The sequence below is a fragment of the Benincasa hispida genome, chromosome 8 (genome assembly GCF_027475165.1).
Source record: "Benincasa hispida cultivar pf3 chromosome 8, pf3_genome.v1.1, whole genome shotgun sequence".
Taxonomy (NCBI): domain Eukaryota; kingdom Viridiplantae; phylum Streptophyta; class Magnoliopsida; order Cucurbitales; family Cucurbitaceae; genus Benincasa; species Benincasa hispida.
Genome location: NC_143485.1, coordinates 65,553,304 through 65,571,771, shown reverse-complemented (window position 1 = coordinate 65,571,771; position 18,468 = coordinate 65,553,304). Strand labels below are relative to the sequence as shown.

General features: G+C 28.5%; 1 protein-coding gene across 1 annotated transcript; it reads left to right on the top strand.

Annotated features, from left to right (window-relative positions):
- Positions 1-12,834: 12,834 nt before the first annotated feature.
- Positions 12,835-15,529, top strand: MEE62 (Leucine-rich repeat protein kinase family protein). Its single transcript, XM_039039517.2, has 2 exons — positions 12,835-14,478; positions 14,650-15,529. The coding sequence occupies exons 1-2, from the start codon at positions 13,059-13,061 to the stop codon at positions 15,288-15,290; spliced, it is 2,061 nt and encodes a 686-aa protein (XP_038895445.1). The 5' UTR covers positions 12,835-13,058; the 3' UTR covers positions 15,291-15,529.
- The last annotated feature ends 2,939 nt before the right edge of the window (positions 15,530-18,468 follow it).

The window sequence follows — 18,468 nt, the reverse complement described above, 5'->3', positions numbered from 1 at the left end:
ATAGTTCTTCTCCAACAAAAAGACATTGGAATAGAATTAAGCATATACTTTGTTATCTCCAAGGAACGATCGACATGGGTTTGTTTTATTCAAATAAATCAAAATTTAATCTATTTGGTTATGCAAATTATGGATATTTATCTTATCTACACAAAGCTAGATCTCAAACAGGTTATCTGTTCACATGTGGAGGAACTTCTATATCATGGCGATTGGTGAAACATACCATAACGATCATTTCCTCAAATCATACTAAAATTCTTGTAATTCACGAGGTTAGTCGAGAATATATATATATGGCTAAGATCAATGACTCAACACATTCGTGGAACATGTGGTTTGTCTTCTAGTAAAAATCTTCCAACGTTGTTATACGAAGACAACAAAGCATGCATATCCCAAATTAAATGAGGATATGTTAAAGGAAATAGAATAAAACATATTTCACTAAAATTTTTCTACACTCATAATCTTAAAGAATATGACGACATCACTATACAATAAATTTGTTTGAAAGATAACCTGGTAGACTTATTTACAAAGCCATTACCCACCGCAACCTTTGAAAAACTGGTGCACAATATTGGAATGTGGCGACTCAGAGATCTCAACTGACGTTTTCGTTAGGGGGAGTAAATATACTTTTTAAGAGTATCAGATTATATGAAATACGTATTCTTTTTCTTTCACTAAGATTTTTTTCCTAGTGGGTTTTTCTAGTGAGGTTTTAACGAGACATATTTAGGAAAAGTATTATAAATATGTTAAATTAGGTGTAATGTAGATGTTCATTATTAGTGTCCATTGGCCATGTGTCACTTATCCATTACCCCATATGTTGTCCGTGTGTCTCAAGATTAAACACTATTAATATTCATGCAATCCACCTTCTACTTGCCAAATTGCCTACAAATAGTGGCATTTTGTGGGTTTTGAAAGGCACACATTGGGCAAAGTCCATGAAAATTGGAGAAAGTGAAGAATTTAGAGAAATTTCTTATTTTATAATTTGCTAATTATTTTATTTTGTTTATTTATATATTATGTTTAATTTATTTTAATATTTATTTAGTTTATTATTATGTTATATTTATTTTAATATTATTAGTATCATTGTTACCATTGTGCATTTCAAATTCACAACACATTTATTAGTATCTTACTTCAACCCCAGTCTCTCTCAATGACTTAATTATGAGTTGCTTTAGTCAATATGAACATAGTTCAACATTTAAACTTTGATGTCGAAGGTTTAAATTCCACACTACATTTAATAAGTACAAAAGGGGTAAACTATAAATAGCATGAAGTATATATGTAGACTTATAATAAACGTAGACACACCCTTTCTCTATTTGAAATTCAAAACCCCTCTTTATCGTTCAATCTTAAACCTTAAAAGAGAAACTTCACAAACCATTTAATTTGCTTTCGAGACTATAATTGCAATTGGAATGTAGAACTTCTACTAGAGTTTGTTAGCAATGTTGCACATAAAAAATGTGAAAGATTCACAATGCCATGCACTGAAAGCAAATAGGGAAGGAAACTTAACCAACCGTCATTACATTTTTCTCTCTCATTCCTTCACCATATATCCCCTTTGTTTTTGTTTATGTTGCTGTCCATGAAGGGATACGGTGAACAAATTTTAAATATATATATTTGAAATATTTTAGTGAGCTGTGAGTTATAGACAATATATATTATTTAAATGCTCTTGAAAATCTCTTACTTCTAACCGAAACAATCATAATCATATTTTTGTTGTGATGGTATGTATAGAAGTTTAACTAAAAATCTAGTAGTTATTTTTGTAACATTGGTGACAATTTAATCACTTCTCAACATTATTTTGGGGAGACATTTCTTATAATTTCTTTAAATTAAAATGAATGAATGAAAAAACGAATGAATCACTTGAAGAGTGTTAGGAAAAAATGGGATTAGTATTGCAGCCAGCTATACATGGGCATAATTATGTTTCTCCCCTTAAAACTCTTGGGGCTTGAATAATTGGTCCTAAATAGTTGCGGCCCATTTCTCTTGAGTTTTTGAGGATTAACCACTTGCTTCCCAATTTGCACTATACATGAAATAATAAATTACACCAACTTTTCCTAATACAAAATTTTAGTTCTTAGTGTTTAGAATCATTGAAAATGAGAGGAGTCTATTCAAAATTTCTACACGAATGGATGGGTGAAGCTCATCCCATTAATCCATTCAAACTTTTTTTTTCTTTTTCTTTTTTTTTTTTTTTGATTCTTTCTTATATTACAAAATAAGGATGACACCAAGAAGGAAAAATTCCCTTGTTATGAAGACAAATGCAAAAAGTTTAGAATTGCACACATAAAGATATTAAACAATGATAAATATGTTTAAAGAAATTAAAAAATAAAAGAGAAAATTGAGGGGGGAGGTTGTAATTGAGTTGGATTATTGTTATTATTATTTTATTTTTTTTTTTTTGGTTTAATTGAGTTGGAATTTTGATTTGGAATTATGTGAGGAGACAGTGATTCTAATTCAATTAATTCTTAGGGATAGAGAGAAAATGGCAAAATAAAGAAGCCAAATATGCCACGTGACAGAGCAGATGGAAATTGACCACTTTTTAAAAGTTTGATAATTAGAAGAATAAGTTGTTTTGCCAACTTCCAAATCCATTGGAATTTGTCCGTGGGTGACCAAAACGAACCGTTTTGGTTGCCATTCGAATAAAGTGGATTAGAGATGGAATTTCGGCAATTAGGTTTGTTTGGGCCCATGTGATCCATCTAATGAAGTTGTTCAATGTTAGATTATACCAAAATTGCTTTGTGTTTGGACCATATGGATCAAAATCATATTCTTCTTCTTTTAAAAAAAAAAAAAAAAAATTATTATTATAATTATACATATTTTTATCTTACTTTTACCGTTTTATAAAAGGATTTGTCATGTAATGTTAGTTTAATAAAACAATGATTGTGGAAGAAATAAATTTCATTTTTGGCTATTAGGTCAATTATAAACATAAATACTAATAGCATATATTAAAATTAGCATCTATTGGATTGCTAGTTGATTAGAAATTTATGGACGGAGCCACGTAAGGACTAGGGAAGCACGTGCCCCCCTCAATTTATCCGTCTTTTATATTTTTAATATAAATTATAAAACAATATGTATTAATATATATAAAAGTTCAACTTAAACAATGTTGGTGCTAGCTTATTGGTGTAGAGTATTGTCTCTTTGGTGAGGCATAAGGGTTTGAATCTTATAGCTTGACAACATTTTATTTTAAATGACTTTTTATCCAGATTTTTTCATTGCTTTTAAAGCCTAACTTATATAAATCCTAATAAAAGGAAAGTTGGTCGACGACATTTCGAAATTCACTTTTCAAATTCAACTCTCAAGAACATTCTATTAAAAATATTTCGTTCATTTTTCTATATAATTTTTATATTCACATTACGTATATATATTTTTGTTTGTTTTCATGTTATTTTTACATTCATATTACTCGTATAGGTTTTTAAAGTTCAAGCTAGAGGATTATTTGTTGTCACTCGTCTGGATATACGAACTCAACAAGTAAGTTTTAAAATATTCTTAGACTTTAAGTTTCGATGCTTTTAAATCTATATAGTAGAATGTAATATTCTTATTATTAATACTTTTGTAGAGTTAATTCAAACTTATATGGAGAGATATTATAAAAGAAAAATAACAATATAAACGATAGAGGCATCATCTTCAGAGAAGAAAAATGTTTTGGATTCTAGTCAATCTTATACAGAAATAAATCTAGAAGAACTACCTGCAGATCTTGGTCTAAATATTGTGAATGCAATGAATTTTGTCAAAATTTGTAACGAAATACTGCTGAAAACAAGTGAATCTAATTGGGATTTATTTTTTAGTATGATTTTTTATTTCTGTCATAGTCATGATATTGAAGTCCTTAAAATTGATGACCTATTTCTAATTCGAGGACGACAAAGACGAAAGTCTTAGCCAGATACAAATTTACATCATTATCGTGTTGAAGTTTTCTATGTCATCATTGTATGCAACTTCAAGAGCTAAATAATCATTTTACTGAAACAAATATTGAATTGCTTCTCTATATGGCATGTCTAAATCCGAGTAATTTATTTGTTTTCTTTTGATAGAAAAAAACTTAGATAACTTGCTCAATTTTACCCAAAAGACTTTTAAGCCATTGAACTCTTTATACTTGAGGATCAACTTCAAAATTATATTATTGATATGCATTCAAGTATTGAGTTTGTTGAGTTAAAAAACATATGTGATCTTGTAGTAAAAATGGTCATGACAAATAAAGACAAAGTTTATCCATTAGTTTACAAATTACTCACCTTGGTGTTGATTTTACCTGTTGTCACAATTATTGTAGAGAGAACATTTTCTGCTATGCAAATTGTGAAGACTTAATTGCGTAATCAAATGGGAGGTCAATGGATGAATTTTAACCTATATTGAAAAGGATTTATTTGATAAGTTAGATACTAAAGTTATCATAGATCGATCTCAAAACATAAAAACTCGGAGATGACAATTGTAATGTATTAAATTAGTTAATTTTTGAAGTTATGAACACTTTTTTTTTTACATTCATTTATAGATTTTTTTTGTTAGACATGTGCATATAGTGCCTCTATATAGAATTCCTGGCTCCGCTACTGTTAGAATTGACATGTTAGAAGAGTGCAACAAGCACTTCTTCAATCAATTGACCTAAGATCAAACTTGTGGAAGGTATATCGCAATAAATGAAAGGTAATTTAGAAAGTGTAACCCATTTTTTTTTTTTACGTTTATTAGTATTTGTTGGCATTCCACATTCATACTGACAAGTGGGCCCTAGTTGAAAATCTGTAATCAAGTAATATAATCTGAATGACGAGCATGAGGTGATCAATTAAACTGCGTCAAAAAATTATGTCATATCGTTATCGTTACCGTTACCGTTACCGTTATGGTTATAGTTACCATTATTATTACTGTTTCAGATAAAAAAAAATTATGAATTTTGATACATTTACTGTTACCGTTATTGTTACGGTTACGATTTGGCTCTCAGAGGTAAAGATAACCATAACGGTAATAGTAAATTTGACAAAATTCTTAATTTTAAGTAAACTCGATAAAAAATAATCTAGTTACATTTGCGATTGAGACTCGTTATGATTGACCTGTCAATGAAATTCGATTACGATTACACCAATTTTCATTACGAATGGGCAAACGTGGCCTAAGTGTTTACAAGTATGTTATAAGGAAATATGACTTTTGTCGTTTCTATTTGATCCAAAAATTTCACGATGTTATATTTTTAGTCCTATTGTTTTAATTTTTATTTCAATTTAGTCCCTAAGTTTCAAAATGTTGCTATTTTACACTTAAGGTTTGAGTTTTGGTTCAATTTGATTCCTAGGATTCAAGATCATTTACACTTTTAATCCTTTTTTTTTTCCCTAAATATTCACTTTCAATCTTTAACGTTAAGGACTATTAATTAATATAAGAAAATTAAAATAATTATAATTAATTAAGTTTCACTATGTCTTCATCAACTATTAAAAATAATTTTAAAATTTTATTTCATAATTATTTTAAAGTAATGAATAGACATTAACGTTAAAGACTAAAGTGAAAGTTGAAGTTAAAAGTATAATATCTTAAAATATAAGGACTAAATTGAAATAAAACTCAAATCTCAATAGTAAAATTATAACATTTTGAAACCTCGGAGACTAAATTGAAATCAAACTCTAAATTTAATGACTAAAAATATAACATTTTGAGATGTATGGACCAAACCGAATTAAACCCAAAATTTAGGGACCAAAAAAATATTTTTCCAAACACGAAGTAGTTTGTCTGTAGCCATAACACAAATCTAGTTTGTTTCCTTTGTGAATTCGTGGATGCTACACTCCTACATAATACAACCTTGATTTTATTTTCTTTCTTATATTAGTTGGCAAATTTAGATTTCTTATATCATGGCCCCTCTTCTTTCAAGTAATTCATAATTCACTAGCTTTCATCTCTATCGATTGAGCAACATTGACAATTATCATTACGTGTAATATTTTTTGTCAAGTTAGTGTTGCACGTATATTATTATTGTCTTACGCTCGACAATTTCTCTAGTATTGATCACAACTATAGTTACATGTATCGTTATGTTTCTCTTCTTTTTTTTTTTTATCTATAGATTAGAATAAAAAAAATGAATTTACTCCTAGAATTGTCTCGAAAGAGATTGTGTGTTAGAAAAAGCAAACTATATCATAAAAATCTAACCTAGTTGGTTGATTAGAGAATAAATCTATAATTATTTAACGCAATTAAATATTCAAGTTTTGGAAGGAATGTGGAAGTGTTTGTTAGAGTTGCCTTATTTAATTATTAAATTATGGAAATTTGCAAAGTAGGATGGAAAAGAGAGATAAACCAAAAGGAAGGAATACTATGCTCAAAAGAATGAGAAACAATATATTCTTCCTTATACTATTATATTATAAAAAATTATAATGAGTAACAACAATCATCATTATATTTGCAAATTTCTGAAAATAAATTTTGTAAATATATAACTTTTAGAACTTTTTCATGCGATAATAATTTGAACATGCGTTCATTTCTAATTCATATATCTTTAAAATATTATTTTAATACTCCAATGATATATATCAATCATTGTGGGTTGAGATACAAAAGAATTTAGACTTCACTATCTATTGTGCAGTCAAAAAATCACTCAATAAAAATCTAATATGTGATAAAAAAAATTATATGAATTATTTTTATATTTTTCTAACATTAATAGAAAAGATGATGCATGAGATTATAGATATGCTTAATCATTGTCGGATGAAAATTCAGATTCTATTTTATGTTTCATTAAATTCAATGAATATGTATTTGGTTGGTCGTCTGAATTCTGTTTCAAAAAATTGTTTCTGGATTTTATGATCTAAACAATGCAAATTTTCAAAACAACTTTCTTATATTTTCGATCTATCCAGATTTTGAATTCAAAATTTTAAAATGCAGAATTATGTTAAAAGTGACAAAAACAATAGCAATTATACTATTTCATGTTACAAACTCAATTTTTAATTTAAAATATGTAATATATTATATATATTATATGATATTCTAAAATAATAATTATACAAAAATTTTAACATAAAATAAATTCATAAACTAATTAGCAATAGTTTATATTCAATCTAGTATTTTGTGAGTAGCTAAACATTTTTAATCACATTTTTTTAAAAAAATGTTTAAATTAGAATTTAATTTTTGAATTTGCTACCAAACACATATCTGAAAACATGAAATACAATTTTGTTTTCATTAAATCTATTGGATTTCTGCTTTCAGATCGTCTACCCAATCGTTTTTGTTTTTTCTTTCTTTTTTGGGTATTTCCAAATAAATCAACAATATGAAAGGAAAAACACGTTTAAATTGACTTAAGAAAAAAATGTTTTTTTAAAAAAATCGTTAATATTTAAACACTTTTGACAAAAATTGTTGAAAATACACTTAAAAAACTATTTTAAGTGGTAGTCAAATCCTTTAATTTTTTTTTAAATGATTTATTTTCTAAAATTAAATACTTCAAAATATATTTCAAATACATCTAGGAGAATCACAATCTATTGTTAATACGTGGAAACAAAACCTTTTATTCATTTATTATTTGATTTAAAAATGATTAAAATATAGAAAACAGTGGAGAAGAAAATTGGTAATGATGGAGAATGCGCGGTGTCTTTTTAGCCTTCACATAACGCTCTTGACCTCTCAATTATTTATTATTATTATTATTATTATTATTCCTCTTCTTTTGGTCTTTTATAAATTACAATTATTTATTTCTTTTATTGACATTTTTCATGCTAAATTCTTAATTTCTATTAAATTTGGACCCACATGTCCCAAATCTCTACTTGCTCAAGTCACAAGTAAATGAAATACCACGACTTCGTCAACCTAAAATGCCAAATCAAATTATCAGTTCAAACTTATTTCAACAGGAGATTTAATTAATGTTAGTAGTCAAAAAGAAAGGAAAGAATAAGATAATTAAAGTTAAATTACAAATTTAGTGACTTAATCGAGATAACCCATTGATTTTAAATTTTATTTTATTTTTTTAGAAAATGATATATTTGATATGCAATTGAGTTTTTCATTTTTTTTCCATTTTAATAATATTTGTAAAATGGTGAAAAAATCTATAACAAAAAAACGTTTTGAAAAACAGTTTTCGTTAAACAAAAAAAAAAAAAACAAAGCGGTTGTGCTCTAGTGGTAAAGGTATTTGTATTTCGCCTTCCATACTTGTGCTTAAACCATGGAATTTGCACTATTTTTACTTTTACTACTTACTCTAATGAAATTTGCATCGTGGTCTAGTGGTTAGCTAATTCACATATAGTTTTTGCGAACTTAAATAATTGCGGAGTAGGATTTAAACTTTAAATTTTGTATTCAATAGATTAAAATATATTTAAAATTTTATAAAATTAATTAATTTAATAGATATAAATAAAATGTTTAAAGGATCCTAAGTTTTTAGTTTTATATCAAAACTAGTGCATTCTTTATTTATTTATTTTTTAATAGCTCAAAGCCCTACTAGATACTAAATTCAAAATTTAAAAATTTATTTGACATAAAATTTAAAGTATAAGAACCTATCGATACTTATAAAGTTTATTGATTAATTTGATGTAAAATCAAAAGTTTGATCTAAATTTTCATAAGTTGTGTTTTGTCTCAATTTAAATGTATCCTTTTAATTTTTAAAATTTAATCCAAGAATTTCACAAAATGCAAGAAAATGTTGATAATTTTCCTGCTTGGACATTTTTTTATATGATAAAGAGATAATAAGCCCACCACCATGGCAATCGGAATAAATTTTCTAATTGATGAGACTATATCGAGAAAAAAAAAACTAAATTATAAAAATAAATAACTAGTATTTTATTTAAGGTTGGTTAAATAATCATTCTCTTTTAAAAAATTATGTCAATTTTCTCCCAATTTTTTATAATATTATATATCTTTTTTAAATAAAAGAGTTATATTCTAAATCAACTTTAAAAACAAAAATAAATTTTTAAGAGACTATTTTTTGAGGTTTCAAAATTTTACTTGATTTTTGAATCAAATATTGATAAAAAGAAGATAATAAAACAAAAAATTTAAAAATAAAAATAATATTTATAAACTTAAATTATCAAATGAATCCTAAATTTAAATGGTAGTTGAAAGGTTTGAAACGGAAAAAATAGATAAATAAATAAATATATATATATATATATATATAGAGAGAGAGAGAGAGAGAGAGAGAGAGAGAGTAAGAAGCTTCAAAATTTTGGGTAACATGTAGGAAACACGTTTGTTGGTTGTGATATTTTGAGAAGTTCTTTTTGGATTTATGTGATTGAAATTATTCAATAAAATACAATTACAATACAACTTCTCAAAAATAAATAAATAGAAAGGAAAGGAAAAAAGAATTATATATAATATGGAGCGGAATTTCGATGTAAATGATAGCATCTCTGTCCCGTGCTCTGCGCTGCAGCTGCCGCTGCCGTGATACTCACCACCAACTCAGACTTCCCTCGTTGACTGTTATGCCCATCATTACCATCCATTTTCAATTTCATTTTAATTATATATTTTTCAAATTATACTCTATAATTAATTCAAAATATTTACCCTTCACGGTCATTCAAATATTAAATTATAAATTATTATGCGACAAATATTTAATAATGGTAGTATTATTGTTTTAAAAATTATTTATAATCTCGATTTGTGACAATTTAATTGGTTTATTTTTAATTATGTGACCATTCAATTCTTGTACTATTTAATTTTTATTATAAAGATTGATGTTAAGTTTTAATAAAGTTTCTTGTATAAATAAAATAATAAATTAATTAGAGATTCGATAATTTTATAAAATACAAGTCTACATCATAGAATAATAATAATTGACATCTATTTTGATGAGATTTTTTTTACACTGTAGACTAATTTGTTACAAATTTGAACGTATAATGACTAAGTTATTATATTATAAAGTTTAGAGATTAAATTATTATAAAATTAAGAACATAGAGATTAAATCATATAAACTAAAATTTTTAATTAAATTGTTACTTTTAGGAAAATTTAGGATCTAAAAAATTTATTTTAATCTTAAAATATTGTTGTATATGTATTTTTCTATTTGCTATGGATGATAATGAGATGAGTGTAATAAAAATATTAAAATAAAAAACAATTCTTTCTACCTTCTCCCACTAATCAAAAGTCTACTACACTGCTAATTCTAAATTAAAATATATATTGGTGGTGTACTTCGGATTTCGGATGCTAAATAAAACATTTGAGGTTTTTTAGTATTATTATAAAATATAATTTTGATAAATGAATTTTGAGTTTTGTTTATTTTAATATAGATAACGGAGTCTCTATCTAATATATTTTAGTTTCTATATTTTTAAATGTCAAAATTTAGTCTCGATCTATTTAATAAATCTTAAAAACAGTTTCTTAGGTTAGTTTATTCTATTTCATAAGAAAGTTGATTTTGAAGATATAAACATTCTTTTTTAAATTTTAGAAATATAACCATATAGTGTTTGTCTCTCTCTCTCGTGAGAAAAATATGTTATCATTTAAACAATTTCAATAATAATAATAATAATAATAATAATAAACTAAATTTGAAAGGCTAAGAATGTGTTTGGAATACATTTTCAAGTTTTTAATTTAAAAAATAAGTTATTCGAAAAGAAATTGAAGTGCTTGATAACCACTTAAAATAGTTTTTCAAATATATTTTAATCAATTTTTATCAAAAGTGTTTAAATAAAAATGAGTTTTTTTTAAAAAAAAAACATTTTTTTTTCTTAAGTCAAGCCAAAAGGCCCTAAGGGTGTGTTTAATTTACAAAATAAGTCGTTTTATTAAAAATTGGAGTGGTTAGCAACCACTTAAGGTAACTTTTGAATGTAGTTTCAATAATTTTTGTCAAGAGTGTTAAATAAAAATGAGTTTATTGAAAAATACTTTTTTTAAAAAAAAAGGCTAACCAGAGAAATAGAAAATTTTAAAGTTTCATTTGGTAAAAATGCAAAAAGGTTTCAAAATTATAAAAATAACCGAACGAATTTATATAATAAAAAATTTAATTAATAAATGACAAAACTACCCTAAAACAACAAAATTAAGTACAAACAATAATATAAAGATACATTGTTTAAAAAAAACTCGAATACCACAAATACATTATACCTAAACATTCTAAAACCATTAATACAATATCTAAACATTCCGAAAACAAAGATTAAAAATCATCCAATATAATCTTTAACACTCTCAACTGCCTATAGAATGCATGTATGCTAGTGGGGGTCATTAGAAACTTATGGATGCCCACAACAATGGACTTCCTTCAAGGTGAGAAAGAGCAAAGTTGATTATACCAGTGAAGTTGTTGTTGACAAGTGAATATTTGAAAAAACTACATAAAATATGATTGCGTTTAACACCAAACCAATTGTAAGAAGTATCATCGTCTTCATTCGATATGACCATTTTTCTCATAGGATCTTAAAATCCAACTTTAAACACTATCAATCCTAGAACGTCATTGTTGAAGGCGATATTTAAAGTAGAAACAAAAGCAGAAAACATGTGTGCGAGTGAAAAAGATGGCGTCTGGCAAGGGTGGTCGTCAAAAGCTAGTCAAGACTATGAATTTCAAGAAAGGGTTGCTAAGATTGATAAGGAAAAAAAAGAAATTTTGGTGACAACAAAGTGAAGAAGATGAATAAGGTGAGATTTCGGGGTTTTTTTTTTAAAAAAATCTTATTTTAATAATAAGGATGATGACGATGATGATAATAATATAATATCTTTAACATTAATAATAATCTGGACAATATATATACACACATGCATATGTTTCAAACACTTCAAGTTTAATTCCCATTTATATATTTATTTATAAGTACAACAAGCAATTTTTACGTGTTTATGTATGAACAATTGAAAACATCAAAAATATATAAAAAAAAAATCAAATTAATTTGATAACAATGTGTATAAAATAATGAAAAAAAATATTTAGATACAATTGAATTTGTAATAAACATTTTAGATAAAATCTAATTTGATAATAAAATATAAATTCACATATAATCCAAGACAAGAAAGTCAAGAGGAGTTCATTTATTTACAATTACACTATATTCGTAATTCTACTTTCATTTAAACTTCAACAATTACACTGTATTTATAATTTCATCAATCACACGACATACAAAAGAAGTCTAACTCGTTTTTAGAGACATAACAAAAACAGCAAGATTGTAAAAGTAAATATTTATTTATTTGTTATGTTTGAACATTGGATTTTTTTTTTTTTAACAGATATTTGACTTTTGTTTCATTATTTTTTCTTCTTCTTATTTGTTTTTTCAAATATTGGAATTTTTAAGTGTAAATGAAATAACATAGAAAAAAGAAAAACTAGTTTTCACATGTGATGTGACTTATCTAAAGGGTTATTAAAGTAGCGAACTGGTCCGTGGTCCCCCATCCATTGAAGAAGAAGATGTAGTAAGAAACCCCAATTCTAATTTCTGACTGGTTGCACAATAATCATCAAAACAGTCTACTAAATTTTATTTTTCGACAATATTAAATTATTAATATCAAAACCCCACCAATTCCAACACTCCACAGTATATTATATTATATTTAAATACCATATCCTTTATTTATCACCATATTGCTCCCCTTCATATAATATTTCCCATCTATATATATAAACAAATATAATATTTGCTTCTCAGTTCTCCCTACTTCCCTCCCACTCCAACTCCCACTTCACTTCCTTCCATAAAATGCAGCTTTCTACCTCTTCCTCTAATTTCTCTATCTCCACTGTGCATGTGAGAGCTTGAACAGAGAAACAAAGAAAAAACATGGCAACTTTTTGTTTTTGCAGGATTCTGATTCTCATGGCGCTCATGTTTTCTTTTGTTGACTCTGCTTGCAACACTACAGATACCCAATTCGTTTCCAAGGCTTTTCACTCTGTTTCCGCCTTCAATCTCTCTTGGATTGTTCCTAGCTCTGTGAATTTCACCAACTGCTCTGTTCTAGACATCAACCTCCCGTCCAAGAATCTCACTGGAATTGTTTCTTGGAGGTTCTTAAGAAATTTGACCCACTTACGCTCCATTGATCTTTCTAGAAACTCACTCGAAGGCTCTGTTCCGAACTGGCTGTGGGGAATCCCCACTTTGGCTCATGTCGATCTTTCCCATAATCGATTTGGAGGAACTGTTGGGTTTAAGTTATCTAATTCCAGTCATGTCTTTCCTTCTTCCATTCGGGTTCTTAATCTTTCCAACAACAGATTCTCTAATACGGTTCGCCTCTCTGGTTTTTCAAAGCTGGAAATTCTGGACCTCTCGCGAAATAATCTGCGGAATCTTCCATTTGGGTTGGAGAGGCTTTCTAATTTGAAGCACTTGGTTGTTTCGAGGTGTAACATTTCTGGGAATTTGAAGCCCATCTCTGTTCTTCATTCGCTTGAGTATTTAGACGTTTCGGGTAATTCCATGACCGGTAATTTTCCGTCGGATTTCCCTCCGCTTAATGGATTGAAGTTCTTGAATGTTTCATTAAACAAGTTTAAGGGAGTGATCAACTCCGAAAGCTACAAGAAATTTGGGAAATCAGCATTTGTTCAAACTGGGATTACTTTACTTCAAATCAAAACGAATTCCAAAAACAGAGGTAACACGAATCCTCCACAATCATCGAAACGCCCTCATCAGAACAATACCATCCAATCAGACGTACCCAATAAAGAACCAGCGAAAAAAGCCAAACCCAAATCGAAAACGAAGCCACTGATTCTTGCCCTGTCGTCTGGGACAGCAGGTTTGTTTTTAGCAGCGGCTGCTTTAGCGATATGGAGACGAAAAAGAATTATGAAGCGAAAAAACAAATGGGCAATCTCCACGCCCGTTCAAGTCCAATTCAAGATGGAGAAATCTGGGCCGTTCGCTTTCGAGACCGAGTCAGGATCATCCTGGATCGCAGACATCAGAGAACCATCTTCAGCTTCAGTGGTGATGTTCGAGAAGCCGTTGATTAATCTCACCTTCAAGGACTTGATTGCTGCCACGTCACATTTCGGTAAAGAGTCCCTTCTCGCAGAGGGAAGGTGTGGGCCGGTGTACAGAGCTGTTCTTCCCGGAGATATCCACGTGGCGATTAAGGTCCTTGAATCCGCTAGATCCGTCGCTCGTGATGAGGCTGTAGCCATGTTCGAAGACCTTTCCACACTGAAGCATTCCAATTTGTTACCGCTTTTTGGTTACTGTATTGCAGGTAAAATTTTTTTGTTGTCTGTATCTCTGTTTGACCTCTCTGTTCATCCAATTAATTCCGCTCTGTTTCTTTTCTTGAAAATTTAAACAGCGTTGTCTTTGAATGACTGATTGATTTCCGCTTACATTGTCAAAACAAACTTAGTTTCTGTGTCATTTTATCCCATTTTAGGTAAAGAGAAATTAGTATTGTACGAATTCATGTCCAACGGCGATCTCCACCGGTGGCTTCACGAGCTTCCGACCGGCCAACCCAATGTGGAGGACTGGAGTACCGACACGTGGGAAATCAACAACAATTCCACTAGTGGGTCCCATTTGTCGTTACCGGAGAAGTTAGGATGGGTGACGCGCCACCGCATTGCAGTGGGGATCGCGCGTGGGTTAGCGTATCTCCACCACGCCGGATCGAAACCGATTGTTCACGGGCATTTAGTGACGTCAAACATTTTATTGGCGGACGACTTCGAGGCTCGAATCGGTGGGTTTGGGTTACGACATGTCGGCGGGGGGAACTGCGACGACGGCGTTGAGAAAGATGTGTACTGTTTTGGAGTGGTGTTGATGGAGCTTTTGACGGGGATGCCCGGCAGTGCCAACACGGTGGTGGGAGTGAGAAAAATGGTGAGAGAGGGAAAAGCGTTAGAGGCGATTGATCCAAGATTGCGACTCGTTGGCGGGGAATCGGAGATGGTGGAGAGCCTCCGTGTGGCGTATCTATGTACCGCGGAGACGGCGGCGAAAAGACCTACAATGCAACAAGTCCTAGGGTTGCTCAAGGACATTCATCCCACACAACCCAGGGCAGACTAGTCTCAATTGACTCAATTACCCCTCGTCTGCTCGACATATTACAGGTTGTGCCACTAGTGAGTGAAAGAACGGTAATGCCCAAAAGTACATTTTGGAATTGGCCATGGCATTCCCACTCTTATTGTTGGATAATGTTAGTTATAGTTACGCCCTCAAATTTTCATTATAAAATCTCAACCTTACATTTACAAATGTTAAAATTGGACTCTAAATGATAAAACTTAAACTCTTAAACTTAATTATTATAGTTTTCCAATGATCATGTAGGTTCAATTTTTACAATTGAAAATTTGAGAGTATAATTACAGTTATTAAATAGGATGATTTTTGTAATTCATTTTTTTTTTATTAGGTAGGCTGATGCTTCTCATCCATCTTTTAAGAACTTTTTGATGGGTCATTAAAAAAATGTTGATTTGTATAGAAAAAGAGAAAAAAAAAAAAGTGGAAAGATGAGGTGGAGGGAATGGAAGTTGTTAAAATTTGTGTTGGGTTGGGTGGGGAAGAACAGGGAGGAAGGCAGAAGAATCCCACTTATTGGTTGTCTCTTCTTCCACACACCCTCCCATCATCCAATTACTTTATTTATTATTTAAACCTCATCTTCATTTTTCTTTTCCTTTTTGCTTTATTCTGTGCTCAGAAAAAAAAAAAGAATAGAGAGATTTGCTTTATTCTTTCGTGCATGGGTTCCCTTAATTGCGATTAATAATGATGCCCTTTTTTAATTGTTTGTAATTGATTGTCTAATAAATTAATGTTGATTAAATAGATCATTAATAATGAATCATGGACTGCTGTTTGCGTGTTTTTATCAAGAAAAAAGTATGGTACTTTTTTATCATTACAACTAAATATTGTGTTGTACTTTTTTTTTCTTCAATAGACGTTTGAAACAAAACTACTAGATCTGTCATAATTTTTTTAATTACATTTCAAAATATGTATATATATATATATATATATTTAATTTCAAGCCTATTGGTTTAATTTTGTTTTTGGGTCTCTTTATTGAAGTTTAAAGATGTAAAAACTTTTGAAGAATAAATAGTGAAAATATTAATTTAAATTCATAAATTTTGGTGTCATTTCAATTTAAATACCAAACCAATAATTATATCAATTTTAATATTGAACTTTCAATAATTGATCTTTTATCAATTCAATCCCTAAACTTTTATAAGCAAATCAATTTAGACTTAATCTATTTTTTTTTTCTTTTAAATTGTCTGTGCATCAATTCTTTTAGCTCATTTTATTAATTCGACATTTGAAGTAGTCTACTATAAATAACACACGTAAAGATTGAATGCATGGGCGATTTTTTAATTCAATCTTAATAAATTGTTGAAATTGATTCGCACTTACAAGTTACAACAATTTAGAAGTTTAATTAAAACAATTATATGTTTTACACAATATTTTTCAATATAAGTCTAGAAGAGGGTGTTAATTGATATAATTACGAAAATTCAAGGTTTAAATTGGTATATTTATTAATTCATGACTTAAATTGATTCAACTTTCAAAGTTTAAAGTGTAAATTATCATTATTATTATTATTTTGAATAATTATATGCTTGATTCTTAAGATTTGACTTTTGTTGTACTTAGATTCATGAATTTTCAAGCTCGACATTTTAGACATAAAAAAATTAACATAATCTTTTTTTTTTTTGGTTCATACCATCAAAACCTTTGTTACACAGAGTACACTGAATATGTTTTTTCTAATTATTATTTATAATATTGATGTGGCATCAATTCATTAAAAGTATATTTTTAATTTTTGAGTCGTTACCAATATAACAATGAGACTCAAAGTATTTATAGATATAAATATAACACAATACAAAAAAATTGTATAGATAACAAAATTTAGATTTTCCTTTCGAAGTCTATTAGTGATAAAACATATGGCTAATAGGGGGTCTATCACGGATATACCCACCGGTAGAAATCTATCAGTAATAGAGTCTATCACTGATAGATTTTGTTTTGTTATATTTATAATTCTTTAAAAAGATTATCATAGATTTAATTATTATACCTAAAAAAAAGTGCTATCGAACGGAATTACCATCTAATTCTTTTAACTAAAAAATGTTACACAACATAAAATTGAATTATAAATTAAAAAAACGTCATCTTTCATCTTCAATCATCTTTCTCTTTCGCATCCTCTCTTTCTCTCTATCACCTTTCATTTTCTATTTCCTTTTCCTTCCCTTCTTTATTTATTTATTTATTTATTATTTTTTGTGCCATTCTTCTTCTTTCTCTGCTTCCTCTTCCTCTTTCTTTCTTTCTCTTTTCCTTCCCATTCGTTATCACAAGCTGAAACTGAGTTGGGAGAGAAAAAAGGAAAAGGAAGAATAATAGAAGGAAGAGGAAAGAGAAAAGGAAGAAATTTTATATTTATTCTTCGTTTATGGAATTAATATTGGAGAAAAAGTGAAGATGAAGAACAACAGGTTTTTCCCCTTTTGAGTTAGTTAAATATTACATTTTTATTTTATTATTTAATTTGTTATAAGTTAAACTTATTAAGTAAATTATTTTTTTCAGTACAAATTGGAAAACAAGAAAAAAGGAAAAAGAGATGGTGTCAAATTTTGGTTTATTTAAATTGGTAAGATTTTTTTTTAAAGAAATAAACTTATTGATTAGAATCAATGTCAGTTCATAATTGTCATCATGACTCATATTATGTCGATTAGAAATTGGCATCGTACTTAACTGTCATCGTTGTATGTATGATGACATGAATATGATGTTAATTCCTAACCGTATCATATGAAACCACGATTGAATGTTATGATAGGATGACAGTTTACAATTACTATCCTAAACAATCGCCATTGTATAAATACAATGGTAGAAGAGTTGATGGCGGTTTTAAACTGCCCATCATATCTTAAGATGACACAAGATATATGGTGATTTGTAATTTACCATCATATGTATACGATGACAGTTCATAACTGATATTTAAAACCAAAATTATTTGAAGAAGTTATCATAATGTGGTTGATAATTTTGTAATTTTTAAATGTCTGGAGAGAAATCATGAAAGTACTACATTTTTGTATTCAATAGTTATAAAGTATAAATATATATTAAGAGACAATCCCATTAAATAATTTATATTTTTACAACCCTAATATTTTTCGTTTCT

What these genes read in the sequence shown, in the direction of transcription:
- MEE62 (XM_039039517.2), top strand. Translation starts at nt 13,059, where the DNA reads ATGGCAACTTTTTGTTTTTGCAGGATTCTGATTCTCATGGCGCTCATG. An exon ending in TTTTGGTTACTGTATTGCAG is followed by an intron (nt 14,479 to 14,649) that starts GTAAAATTTTTT and finishes ATCCCATTTTAG; the next exon opens with GTAAAGAGAAATTAGTATTG.